At 43.6% G+C, this 14,585-nt stretch overlaps 1 protein-coding gene across 3 annotated transcripts in view; it reads left to right on the forward strand.

The window, feature by feature from the left end:
- Positions 1-14,103, forward strand: part of LOC140720287 (butyrophilin subfamily 1 member A1-like) — a 42,189-nt gene extending 28,086 nt beyond the window's left edge. For all 3 annotated transcript variants that reach the window (XM_073035156.1, XM_073035166.1, XM_073035158.1), the window contains 4 exons: positions 904-936; positions 6,024-6,050; positions 7,771-7,797; positions 13,416-14,103. In XM_073035156.1, coding sequence (XP_072891257.1) covers positions 904-936; positions 6,024-6,050; positions 7,771-7,797; positions 13,416-13,972 — 644 coding nt within the window. In that variant the 3' untranslated portion in view covers positions 13,973-14,103. The remainder of the gene's footprint in view (positions 1-903; positions 937-6,023; positions 6,051-7,770; positions 7,798-13,415) is intronic.
- The last annotated feature ends 482 nt before the right edge of the window (positions 14,104-14,585 follow it).

The raw sequence follows: 14,585 nt of genomic DNA on the forward strand, positions 1-14,585 counted from the left end.
GTAGAATTGGGTTCAACGTGGACATGGACATCTCCTGCCAACTACCCAGCAGTGACCTTCTCAGCCAATGGAACCGTACTGCTCAATGTTCAACATGTATGGAAGAAGCACTGAAAATAGTAATTGTACAAAACAAACCCTGGGTAGAGGGCCTCTCCCTTCAGGAATCACTTGGCAGCATGGTCACTGATCAAAGTGGTCAAGGCACGAAGGACCAGGATGCCATATTAGGACGTAGTGATTAGCGCAATGCTGTTACAGCTCGGGGCATTGGAGTCCAGTCCGGTGTTCTGTGTCCTCCCTGGGGAATGTGTGGGTTTCCTTTCAGTGTTGCAATACCCGTTAATAGATTGATTGGTCATTGTAAATTATCCTGTGTTTAGGCTCGGGTTAAATTGAGGATTGCTGGCAGCACTCCTCGAAGGGCAGGAAGAGCCTATTCTGTGCTGTATCTCTAAGTAAATAAAAATAAATCTGAAAAAATTGGATCCGCAAGTGGAAATGTGCAAACAATCGTGAGCGGATGAACTTACTTGATTGGCAAGAATGACATCTCCTTATGGCAAATGGATCTGTCCATGGCCACATTACAAAACTGACCACATGTGGTGTTTCTGGAGATAAGGTGACACCCAGCATTCCCTCCATCCCAGAAGTCAGTTGTCAGCCAATAAGCTTCACTCCATGGGATATCAAATAATGACTGATAGCTTTGGATACAGCAACAGTTATGGACCTGACATTCCTTCTGTAGTACTGGAGTTTGCATTCGCTGGTGCAATTACTCGTTCAGTTTTGAAATGCAGAATTCACTCTATTCATTCATAATTATAAGCAGAAATAGATGTTAATGAGAGATGCTGGTGTTTATATTAACTACAATTCCCTTGTTGAATTTTCTAGGTCTAGAAGATGACGAATCCGTCAAACAGTATGGTGAGTGTATAATAACTGAAATAAATGCACTATAACAATGAATAAACTCCCAGCTCTTGTAGATGTGCCTTGTAAAGAGACCATAAGGTACAGTAAGACATTAGGCCATTCAGGCCATCGAGTCTGCTGCACCATTCCATCTTGGCTATTTTATTATCCTTCTCAACCCCATTCTCCTGCCTTCTCCCTGTATCCTGGCTAAAGGAATTCCTCCTCATCTCTGTTCTAAAGGGACGTCCTTAATTTTTTTGAGGCTGTGCCCTCCAGTGCTAGACTCCTCCACTGTTGGACACATCTAATCTACCTCAGCCTTGCAGTATTTGACAGGTTTCAGTAAGGCACCAGCGGCTGAAGCTGCAGTACAGGGTTGTTAAATGATGTACTGAAAATTGACAAAGCATTTAGACCATAAGATATAGGAGAAGAATTAGGCTATTTGGCCCATCAAGTCTGCTCCACCATTTCATCATGGCTGATCCATTTTCCCTCTCAGCCCAAATCTCCTGTCTTCTCCCAGTATTCTCTCATGCCCTGACTAATCAAGAATCTAACAACCTCTGTCTTAAATATTCCCAATGACTTGGCCTCCTCAGCCACTTGTGGCAATGAATTCCACAGATTCACCACTCTCTGGCTAAAGAAATTTCTCCTCATCTCTGTTCTAAATGGATATCCCTCTATTCTGAGGCTGTGTCCTCTGGTCTTTAGGCTCCCCATCATAGGAAACATCCTCACCACATCCACTCTGTCCAGGCCTTTCAAAATTCGATAGGTTTCAATAAGGTCATTCCTCATTTTTCTGAATTCCAGTGAGTAGAGGCCCAGAGCCATCAAATGCTTCTCATATGACAAGCCTTTCCGATCCGGAATCATTTTTGTGAACCTGTTTGAACCCTTTCCAATGGCAGCACATACTTTCTTAGTTACGAGGCTCAAAAGTGCTCTCAATACTCCAAATGAGGCCTCACCTACTGATTCTTGAAAGATCATTATATGTGCCTTCACAATATCTTCAGCCACCCCTTTCAGAACCCTGGGATGTATACCATCGGTTTAAGTGACTTATCTACCTTCAGTTTCCCAAGAACCTTCTGCCCATTAATGGCAACTTCACACACTTCTGCCCCCTGACACTCTGGAACTTCTGGCACACTGCTGGTGTCTTCCACAGAGAAGACTGATGCAAAATACTTAATCAGTTCATCCACAATTTCCTTGCCCCATTACTACCTCTCCAGCATCACTTTCCAGCGGTTCGATATCTACTCTTGCTTCTCTTTTACACTTTATCTGTCTGAAGTATCCTCTTTAATATTATTGGTTAGCTTACCTTCTTATTCTATTGTTTCCTTCTTTATGATTTTTTTAGTTGCCGCCTTTTGGTTTTTAAAAGTTTCCAAATCCCCTGACTTCCCACTAATTTTTGCTGTATTATGTGGCTTCTCATTACACATCAGTGATTATATAAAATTATAAGCAAGCATAGGAAAGGTAAATGACAAGAAAAATATCAGCTCTGCACTCCAATCCCACACATACAATGTCAACTCTTTACAGTAACAAAACATGACAAAGCCCTATTCTCCTACAACATCCAGCTGAAAAGCTTGGTGGTTAGCTGAAAGGTTTGCTAAAAAGCTAAAAAGTGGAGGGAGATTCGTAAGATTACTTAAACACACAGCCTCTGTTTGTAAAGGATAAGGAGATCTGTATCCCAGAATAATGCATTTCCTCATCACCTCAAATATAGAGGTGAGTCATTTAGGACTGAGGGTCTGTTAGTTCTCTGATCATCTGAATTTGATTAGAACATAGAACCTACGGTAGAACAGTACAGCACAGTACAGGCCATTCAGCCCACAATGTTGAGCCAACCATTTACCTACTTCAAGATCAATACAACCCTTCTCTCCCACTTAACTCTCATTTTTTTTCTTTCATCCATGTGCCTATCTCACAGTCTCTTTAATGCTTCCAATATGTCTGCCCCTACCAGCACACCTGGCAGTGCCGAGGTGTATGCCGAGGAACTTAAAGCTGTTCAGGCTCTCAACTCCAGATCCGTTTACGTCTATAGGGTTTACCCTGTCTCCATTCTTCAAGCAGTCCGCAACATTGAGGGAGAAGTTGTTTTCTTGATACCACTGTGTCAGGCTGATAACTTCTTCTCTGTAGGCTGCCTGGTTATTATTTAATCCAACTCTGTAACATCAGTGTGGATCTGTAAGTACCAACCTTTGTTTCAAGATCTGTTTCCTTGTGAGATATTGCATGGGGAAAGGCTCTTTCAAACTGTACAAAGATGTGACATTCAATTTAATCACACAGCAAACACAAACCGTTTTTGCTTGAATTTACATAATATAAGTGACTTGCAACTTTTCAAAATGGGGAATAAAGGAAGAACAACCTGATGTTCATTTCCCATGCCTCCAGAGTCATAAAAAGAATCACAGAGTACTACAGCACAGATACAGCGGGACATTGATAGCGTCAGCTCAACAAGCTTTTTGAGGATGTGACTAAACACATTGATGAAGGAAAAACTGTAGATGTAGTGTATATGGATTTCAGCAAGGCATTTGATAAGGTACCCCATGCAAGGCTTATTGAGAAAGTAATGAGGCATGGGATCCAAGGGGACATTGCTTTGTGGATCCGGAATTGACTTGCCCACAGAAGGCAAAGAGTGGTTGTAGACAGGTCCCATTCTGCATGGAGGTCAGTGACCAGTGGAGTGCCTCAGGGATCTGTTCTGGGACCCTTACTCTTCGTGATTTTTATAAATGACCTGGATGAGGAAGTGGAGGGATGGCTTAGAAAGTTTGCTGATGACATAAAGGTTGGAGGTGTTGTGGATAGTGTGGAGGGCTGCCAGAGGTTACAGCGGGACATTGATAGGAAGCAAAACAGGGCTGAAAAGTGGCAGATGGAGTTCAACCCAGATAAGTGTGAAGTGGTTCATTTTGGTAGGTCACATATGATGGCAGAATATAGTATTAATGGTAAGTCTCTTAGTAGTGTGGAGGATCAGAGGGATCTTGGGGTCTGAGTTCATAGGATGCTCAAAGCAGCTGCACATGTTGACTCTGGGGTTAAGAAGGCATGCGATGTATTGGTAAGCGGTAATATTGCAGCTATATAGGACCCTCGTCAGACCCCTTGGAGTACTGTGCTCAGTTCTGGTCGCCTCACTACAGGAAGGATAGGGAAGCCATAGAAAAGATACAGAGGAGATTTACAAGGATGTTGCCTGAATTGGGGAGCATGCCTTATGAAAACAGGTTGAGTGAACTTGGCCTTTTCTCCTTGGAGCGACAGAGGATGAGAGGTGATCTGATAGAAGTGTATAAGATGATGAGAGACATTGGTCATGTGGATAGTCAGAGGCTTTTTCCTAGGGCTGAAATGGTTGCCACAAGAGTACACAGGTTTTGAAGTGCTGGGAAGCAGGTATAGAGGAGATGTCAGGGATAAGTTTTTTACTCAGAGAGTGGTGAGTGTGTGGAATGGGCTGCCAGCAACGGTAGTGGAGGCGGATATCATAAGGTCTTTTAAGAGACTTTTGGATAGGTACATGGTGTTTAAAAAAAAAAAGAGAGCCCAGTAATTTCTAAGATTGGGACATGTTCAGCACAACTTTGTACGCCGAAGGGCCTATATTGTGCTGTAGGTTTTCTATGTTTCTAACCGTTAGTTTTTAAAGTTAGGCTTAAAGGCTTCTGCGTGTCCTAGCTCACTGAGATGTAGATGTCTTTCTTAAGGAAAGACACTGGCTGATGTATGGTCACACAAACATCAGTATTAACCAGATATGTTGAAGGAGTACAAACCAGTGTAGGCCTTGCACTGAGGATGGTAGGGCACTGAAGAGTGTGGGAGAACAGCAGGATCTCCTCCCTCGGAGTGTCAGACACCCTGAGCCAATAGGCTGGTCCTGGACTTATTTCCACTTGACATGATTAACTTATTATTATTTAATTATTTATGGTTTTATATTGCTATATTTCTACACTATTCTTGGTTGGTGCGGCTGTAACGAAACCCAATTTCCCTCGGGATCAATAAAGTATGTCTGTCTGTCTGTCTGTCTGTCTGGGAAAATAGATCCATGATTTCTTGAAAGTGGCATCACAGACAGACAGGGTCATCAAAAGATCTTTGGAAAATTGGCCTTCTTAAATCAGAGTATTGAGTGTTGAAGCTGGATGTTATGTTGAATTTGAATAGGGTGCTGGTGAGGCTAAATTCGGACTATTGTGTGCAGTTCTGATCACCCACCTACAGGAAAGATATCAATAAGATTGAAAGAATACAGAGAAAATTTACAAGGATGTTGTCAGGACTTCAGGATCTGAGTTGTAGGGAAAGTGTAAATAGGTTAGGACTTAATTTCCTGGAGCACAGGAGAATGAGGGGAGATTTGATAGAGGTATACAACATTATGAGTGGTACATATAGAGTAAACCAAGCAGGCTTTTCCACTGAGGTTGCATGAGACTACAACTAGAGTTCATAGGTTAAGGGTGAAGGGTGAAATATTTAAAGGAGAAATTGAGGGGGAACTTCTTCATCAAAGGGTGGTGTGAGTGTGGAACGAGCAGCTAGCAGAAGTGCTGGATGTAGGTTGAATTTCAACATTTAAGAGCAGTTTAGGTAAGTACACGGATGGGAGGGATATGGAGTGCAGGTTGATGGGATTAGGCTGACTGACGTTTTGTGGACTAGATGAGCTGAAAGGCCTGCTTCTACACTGTAGACACAGAGAACTCTGTGGAGATGTCGACTGCAGGATATCAATTGACTGACAAACCAAGAGAATGACCCTGCTGTTTCCCTCCAACCGAGGAAGCGCAGTCTGGGCCTCCATTTAATATTTCTATGAAAAGATCACTTCTCCATCAGCACAGCACCCCACGGCATTGCATTGAAATGGAGTCTGTACGTTGAGCCTGAGTCTTTCACTTACGTTCACCTCCTCTGCCAGGGAAGTGAGGTTACCCACCCTGACCTTGGGCTATCATAGAAAATGACCAATAACTTTGCACCAATAAGGTTATTAAAGTATATTTTTCTTAATTTTTCAGGCCACTGGAAACCTCTTGTTGAGTCAGGTAAGTCATAATATTTAACAGAAATGTTATGAAAATGTTGAGGAATGTAGATTCCCTGTGCACCATCAGTTTAAACTCCTCTAAGCTGCAGAATGGTGAGACTCAGAACAAACAGCGATAGGGCATAGTTAGAGAAGGTGGGAAGTAGATTGGAGGGATATCACCAAGGAAGACCATCTCAGTGTTATCATATGATAGATGTCTGAGTCAGTGAGCCCTCTGGAAGCTGGAGGCCAGACATGTCCTGAGGCTGGAGGACTGCCTGTGAGTGAGTGGGTGGATGGGAACGAGGGAGCAATGGCCTGGCTTTACTGTTATTGTTGTTGTTGTTAGTGGAGGTGGTGTTGCTGGAGTTGGTGTTGGTGCTAATATTCTTGTTGCTTGTGTTTTTCTGACCATTTTGGTCAAATTATGTTGGCCCTGGACCGTGCAGTGACACTGGTGGGGTGTCCCCAACATATCCCCAGGACGTGCTGGTTATTAACACAAGTGAAGCATTTCACTGTATGTGTCAATGTACATGTGATAAATAAATGAATCTGAATGTAGTAATGGGGGGATGTCTGTCATGCTGTGAATAAAACTGAAATGTTGAAAATAATTAACAACAATATGATGTAAGAACATAAAGAGGCCATTTGGCCCTTCGGTCTGATCCACCATTCCATCTTGGATGATTTATTATCCATTTTAACCGTACTGTCTCTGTGCAACATTTCACCCTGACTGATCAGGAACCTATGAACCTTCATTTAAAAATACCCAAAGACCTGGCCTCCATAGTCATCTGTGGCAATGAAATCCACAGATTCACCACAAACCTGCTGAAGAAATTTCCTCATCGTCTCTCTTCTGGGGGGATGTCCTTCTATTCTGAGACTGTGCCCACTTGTCCCAGACCCCACCCCCCACTATAGGAAACATCCTCTCCTTCTCCCCTTTATGTGAGCCTTTCAAGATGTTAGAGATTTCATTGAGATTCTCTCTGCCCCACCCCCTCCAACATACCCATTCTTCCAAACTCCTGCAAATACAGCCTCAGAACCATCAAACACTCCTCACGTGTTGACCCTTTCATTCCTGGAATCAGATTATATTTCAGTCCCTTTGCACCCATACAACTTCTGATTTTTTAGAACAGTGTCTGTGCTGGGGTTGTTTACTTTGGAAATCAGCTTCGGGTGAGACTTCAACTTTACGTACCCCCAGTTAGTGTAATTATGCAGTCTGTTCTACACCCTTCAACCTAGTTACAACATGACCTACCTCGGGGGCGACCCAGCTAAATCCAATTTCAAATTTGATCGTTGCTCTCTCAAAGAAAAATGAAGATTAGCTTTACTTGTCACATGTACATCAAAAACACAATGAAATGTGTCCTTTACATCAAATCGAATCAGTGAGGATTGTGTTGCCCCTTAACTCAAATGATGTATTTCACTGTATGTTTTGATGTAAAATGATGAATTAGTTGTGGGCATGCTACACTGGCACCGGAGCATAACGATGCTTGCGAGCTGTGCCCAGTACATCAGACTGTGTTGGTCACTGATGCAGAGGTGCATTTCACTTTGATTTCATGTTTCGATGTACATGTGACAAATAAAGCTAATCATAAACTTCCAATTCAAATGAAGGTTGAACATTATGAGTATAATTGCATGGTAATTCAATGTAGAGGGAAAGTTTTTCCATACTAACTGGCTGTTTTTGTTTCCAGATTGGGAGAACATGTGTAAAAATCCAGGTAAGATCTTTGATTGATTACGATGGGTATTTTGGCTCCATCTGATGTCGCATCAGAATCAGAGTCAGGTTTGTCTACATCTGCGGCGTATGTTGAGAAACTGTGGTCTTGCGGCAGCAGTACATTCCAATGCATCATAATAAAGAACATATATATATATATTTTGACAAATTAAATAAGTCGTGTAAACAGAGAGGGAAAATAGTTGAAGTAGTGATCATAGGTTCACTGTCCATTCAGAAATCTGATGACAGTGGGGAAGAAGCTGTCCCTGAATGTTGGGTGTGTGTCTTCAGGCTCCTGCACCTCCTCCTCCTCTGACGGTAGCAATGAGAAGAGGGCAAGTCCTGGGACATTGTGCTTCCTATGATGGATGGTACCTTTTCAAAATTCAAAGTACATTATTATCAAAGTATGTACATGTTATACAACCTTGAGAGTCAACTACTTGCAGGCAGCCGCAAAACAAAGAAACACAATAGAACCCACTGAAAGAAACCGCACAGAACAAAGACCATCAAACACCCAATGTGTGAGAAAAGATCAAATTCTGCAAACAGTAAAAACGTTATCAAATCACAGGTCGAGTCTCCGAAAGTGAATCCACAGCCACGGAGCCAGTTCAGCAGCACAACTGCATCACCTTTATATCTCCGTGATGGTGAGGAGGCTGGTGCCCATGATGGAGCTGGCTGAGTTTACACATTTCTGCAGCTTTTTTCCCATCCTCTGCAGTGGCCCCTCTACCAGACAGTGATGCAACCAGTTTGAATGCTTTCCACAATACCACTATTGAAATTTGCAAGTGTCTTTTGGAACATACCAAGTCTCATCAAACAAAAGAAAGATAGTCATTGTCAGACAGACTGACAGACAGACATACTTTATTGATCCCGAGGGAAATTGGGTTTCGTTATAGTTGCACCAGCCAAGAATAGTGAAGAAATATAGCAAAATAAAACCAGAAGTAATTAAATAATAATAAGTAAATTATTCCAAGTGGAAATTAGTCCAGGGGCAGCCTATTGGCTCAGAGTGTCTGACACTCCGAGGGAGGAGTTGTAAAGTTGTAAAGTAAAACCCTCTTTTCAGACACCACCGTCAGAGAGTCCAATTCCACCCCCACAACACCACTGGCCTTGCGAATGAGTTTGTTGATTCTGTTGGTGTCTGCTACCCTCAGCCTGCTGCCTCAGCACACAACAGCAAACATGATAACACTGGCCACCACAGACTCGTAGAACATCCTCAACATCGTCCAGCAGATGTTAAAGGACCTCCATCTCCTCAGGAAATAGAAACGGCTCTGACCCTTCTTACAGACAGCCTCATTGTTCTTTGACCAGTCCAGTTTATTGTCAATTCGTATCCCCAGGTACTTGTAATCCTCCACCATGTCCACACTGACACTTTGGATGGAAACAGGGGTCACCGGTGCCTTGGCCCTCCTCAGGTCCACCACCAGCTCCTTAGACTTTTCCACATTAAGCTGCAGATGACTCTGCTTGCACCACGTGACAAAGTTTCCCACCGTAGCCCTGTACTCAGCCTCATCTCCCTTGCTGATGCATCCAACTAAGGAAGAGTCATCAGAAAACTTCTGAAGATGGCAAGACTCTGTGCAGTAGTTGAAGTCCGAGGTGTAGATGGTGAAGAGAAAGGGAGACAGGACAGTCCCCTGTGGAGCCCCTAGTGCTGCTGACCACTCTGTCTGACACACAGTGTTGCAAGCGCACGTACTGTGGTCTGCCAGTCAGGTAATCAATAATCCATGACATCAGGGAAGCATCCACCTTCATCCCTGTCAGCTTCTCACCCAGCAGAGCAGGGCGGATGGTGTTGAATGCACTGGAGAAGTCAAAAAACATGACCCTCACAGTGCTCGCCGGCTTGTCCAGGTGGACATAGACACGGTTCAGCAGGTAGGCGATGGCATCCTTAACTCCTAGTCGGGGCTGGTAGGCGAACTGGAGGGGGTCTAAGTGTTGCCTAACCATAGGCCGGAGCTGCTCCAGAACAAGTCTCTCCAGGGTCTTCGTGATGTGGAGGTCAATGCCACCGGTCTGTAGTCATTGGAGCCACTGGGGCACGGCCTTCTTTGCCTTATTTGTAATTGCATCAAGCTGTTGGGCCCAGGCTAGACCTTCAGAGAAATAGACACACAGGAACTCGAAACCACTCACCCTTCCCCCACTGATTCCTGAATGGTGGGTGTTCTCTCAACTTCCTCTTTCCGGTCTACAATCAATTCCTTAGCCTTACTGACAATGAGTGCAAGGTTATTGTTGTGACACCACTCAACCAGCTGATCTGTCTCACTCCTGTGCTTCTCCTCATCACCATATGTAATAGTTGTGTCATCAGCAAATTTACAGATGTTGTTTGTGCTGTGCCTGGATACACATTAATGGTTGCAGAGAGAGTAGAGCAGTGGGCTAAACACACGTCCTTAAGGTGCACCAACGCTGTTGATTGTCCATGAGGAGGACAATGTTATTTCCGATCTGCACAGGCTTTTGGATCTAGTTGCAGAGGAAGGTCCAGGGTTTGGAGCTTGTTGATTAGAATGAAGGATATGCTTTTGTTGCAATCAATAAACAGCAGCCTGACGTAAGTACTACTGTTGTTCAGATGACCTAAGGCTGAATGGAGAACCAGTGAAATTGCATCTACTGGATGATTATGGCAATTGGCAACTCTCAGTGGGTCCAGGTCCCTGCTTAAGCAGGAGTTGATTCTAGTTATGACCAATCTCTCAAAGCACTTCATCATAGTAGGTGTGAGAGCCACTTGGAAATTGTCATTACCAGTTCACCCTGCTCTTCTTGGACACTAGGAATATAGAGCTTAGCTCCTCCAGTCATTCCCTGACATTGGCCTGAAGTGGAATGTACACAACTACCAGAATTTTGGTAGAAAATTCCCTCAGCAGATTAAAATGATGATATTTGACCGCCAGATGTTCCAGGTTGGGTGAGCAGGACTGGGATAGAACTACCACCTTTGTGCACCACAATGAGTTAATCATAAAGCATATTCCACCGCCGCTGCTTTTAAATGACAGAACAGTCCTGTCTTTGCGGAGAATGGTGAAGCTGCATCTAAAATGGAGGGTGGTAGCCATGTTTCTGTGAAGCAGAGTACACAGCAGTCGTTCCCTGATGTCCCTCTGGTACAGTAACCTTGCTCTGAGGTCTTCAGTTTTATTTTCCTGAAACTGTACTCTCACCAGCAGGATAGTCAGCAGTGGAGCGCTAAAGCTCTGCATTTTAATCCTATCTGGGTAAACCGGCTTGGCTTCTGCAATCTATTTAATGAAAGGGGAAATGCACTCTTGACCTGGCTCTGCATTCTGGGATCCACCAATTATGAGTCTCGACAGAATTTTTACGTGTCTTAAAATGATGTGATTACTGTGGCTGTGATTGTGGACTTCATCTGTGGTAGTCTTCAATGGGAAAATTTGACAATTCCAATTGGAGGTGCACACAAAGAGTCGCCGAATATTGGCAGCATCTTGATGATCCATTTTGATCCATAAGCACCAGAATATGTATTTGAAAAGATCCCTCTCAACCCCCATGATGGGTACTTTGCAGTTTCTGATCTAGTGCTGCTGAAGAGGCTTCAGACACAGTTGGTATAAAAGGAAACAGGATATGCACCATCTGAATGTTCCAGCTGGAATGAACGGCCAGTTGATGGCAGCTGCAGGGATGTAATATTGCCGGGAGCCAGAAATGAAGAGTTGCAACACCAGCTCTTAATAACTCCAGGATTTCCCCCGCAGTGAGAGTGAGACCCACCCACAAATGTGCCTCAGCATCTGTCATCCTCTCTCTGCCTGACTCTTGTTGCCCTCCATTCCTTCCAGGTTGCATTCTTGTTTCTATTGATCTCATTCACTGATCATGTTGCTACTCAGTCTCTTTGGATCTCAGCTGCTTAACAACATATCAAATGCCATCTCTTTCCAAATCATTACTGAGCTTTGTCTCCAACTACCAGACTATGTCCATTTTTTCCCTTGCAAGGAGCAGGAATGCATAATGCCTCATCAGTCTAACCCCACCTCCTATCATTTCCTGTTGATGACCATCGATGTCAGTGTCAGGCCACTCATCCTGAGAAGTGAGATCCTAGAACGCTGCCTTTCTATGACTCCAGGTTCCTCTTTCTCAGACTATCAATGTAGAGCAGTTGGATCCAATTCCTGATTCCCCCCTAAAGCCTGTTTTGGAGAGTTTACCCATCCCATTCATGTGTGTACCCTGGCAAATGTGTGCTCCTGGTCCAAGCTGACCAGGCAAGTATCCGCCCACTCTCTTGCACGTAGGTAGTTTGTATCTCTGAGGATTGCATAGAACATAGAACAGTACAGCACAGGAACCAGCTTCCACCACAATGTTGTGCAGAACCAATTAAATTAGTGATCGAGTGATCAACTGAACAAATCTCCTGAGCCAACATAATGACCATATCCTTCCACTTTCCTCACTTGCAAAAGTCTATCTAAACAACCCTAGAAAGTCTGTAAACTTTATTTTTGTAAGTCATTTTCAATATGAATAAAGTATATTTTAATCCAAAAACGTATCAGGACTACAAAGTAATAGTATGAAGGGGACTGGGACTGATTGGGATTGCTCTGCTGGAGCCTGACACAGTCTGAGGATCACAATGAGGAACTGCAAACAGTCCTTTCAGGTGAGGCAACAAGCATGTCCACACCATCTGCCAAAAGTGGGATTTCCAGGTGGCCAACTGTTTTAATTCCTATTCCCACATGTCAGTCCATGGCCTCCTCTTCATTACCATGAGATTGATCGCTCTCAGGTTGGAGGAGCAACACCTCATATTCCATCGATTTAGCTCCAACCTGATGGCATGATTATCAATTTCTCCAACTTCTGGTAATTTGTTCCCCATTCCCCTTCCCTCATCGTCAATTTCCTGTGCTGGCCTCATAAATAGATTAAAATTATTTATTTATTCTCCTCATCTGCCTATCACTCCTCCTGGGTTCCCTCTTCTTTCCCTTTCTCACAAGTTCCTCTCTATTCTCTATCAGATTCCTTCTTCTCCAGCCATTTACCATTATCACCTATCACCTCCCACCTCCTTATTTCCTGCCACTCCCCTACCCACCGACTTCACCTATCAAGTTCTAGCTTCCCTGACATCTAGTTTCCTGTCTGATCCTTCACTTACTGACCTGGTGCTCTGGTTCCCAGCCCCCTGCAAAACTGGTATAAACCATCCTGAGTAGCATTAGCAAACCCCCTAGCCAGGATATTCCCATTTCAGTTCAGGTGCAACCCATCCATCTAGTACTCTAGCCTAATTACAGGACAACTTTTAAAATGACCAATTAAGCTACTAACCGGTTAATGGGGAGAACGTACAAACTGCTCCCAGACGGCGCTGGAATTGAACGCTGAACTCCGTAATGCCCTGAGCTGTCATAGTGGTGAACTAATTGCTATGCTACTGTGACAAATATGTAATTTGATAATAAATTTGCTTTGAATTTGATGTCTTACTTGAATGTTGCTGCTGGTTACTCTCAGCTTATAACCTACATTATAACTGTTATCAATTTTTCCCATTTCTTGCAGCCTCTATAAAACTGGACACAGAAACAGCACATCGACAACTGGAGATATCAAAGGATCAGAAGAGTGTGAGACTGACGAACTCCCAGACAGATGTTCCTGAAAATGAGGAGAGGTTTACAGCCTGGGAATGTGTGTTGGGATCGGATGGATTCACATCAGGGAAACATTATTGGGAGGTAGAAGTTGCGGGAAATCACAAGTGGTCTCTGGGAATTGCTGGAGAGAATGCAAATAGAAAGGGTGACCTTACAGTAAAACCAAAGAATAAATTCTGGTCCATTGGGCAAAATGAGAAAGAAATCCATGCAAACGATAATGATAAATTGGATATCTCTTATCAAGAGGTTCCCAGGAAGATAGGAGTTTATCTTGATTATGATACAGGGGTAGTTTCATTTTACGATGCAAACACCAAGTCTTTCCTCTACACATTCAATGAGAAATTCTCTGAGAAGCTTTACCCTTTCTTTCACACAACACATCAGAAGAGATGGCTGAAAATCTGTTCCAAGCAGGAAACAAAACCCAGTAATCATTCTAAAAATAATGTCATTTAATACAGCAGGTCTGTGCAATATGGATTAAGTATGTGTGGCTGAGAGGCAGGGGCAGGGCTTGGGTTCTTGGATCATTGGGATCTCTTCTGGGGGAGATATGATCTGTACAAAAGGGGTGGGTTGCACATGAACCTGGGGGGGGCAATATTTTTGTGGGTGGGTTTGTTAGAGCTGTTGGGGAGGGTTTAAACTAATTTAGCAAGGGGGTGGGAACCAGAATGAAGGGACTCAGGTTAGGACAGATGGTAAGAAAGCAAAGATAGCATGCAGTCAGACTGTCAGGAAGGGCAGGCAGATGATAGGACAAAACTGCAGTCAGCAGGGTGAGTATCAGTGCATTAGGGGAGCAGAATCAAAAAGGGTAGCAAATACGGTACTCAAAGTGTTATATCTTAATGAATTGAGAGTAAGAAATAGGGTGAATGATCTTGTTGCACTATTACAGGTTGTCAGGTATGAAGTTGTGGCCATGACTGAATCGTGGTTGCAGTTGGAAGCTGAATGTCCAAGGTTACACACTGTATCAGAGGGATAGGAAGGTAGCTAGAGGGGGTGGAGTGGCTCTTCTGGTAAAGAATGGAATCAAATCAGTAGAAAGATGTGACAAAGGATT

This window comes from Hemitrygon akajei, chromosome 2 (assembly GCF_048418815.1).
Source record: "Hemitrygon akajei chromosome 2, sHemAka1.3, whole genome shotgun sequence".
NCBI classification, from domain to species: domain Eukaryota; kingdom Metazoa; phylum Chordata; class Chondrichthyes; order Myliobatiformes; family Dasyatidae; genus Hemitrygon; species Hemitrygon akajei.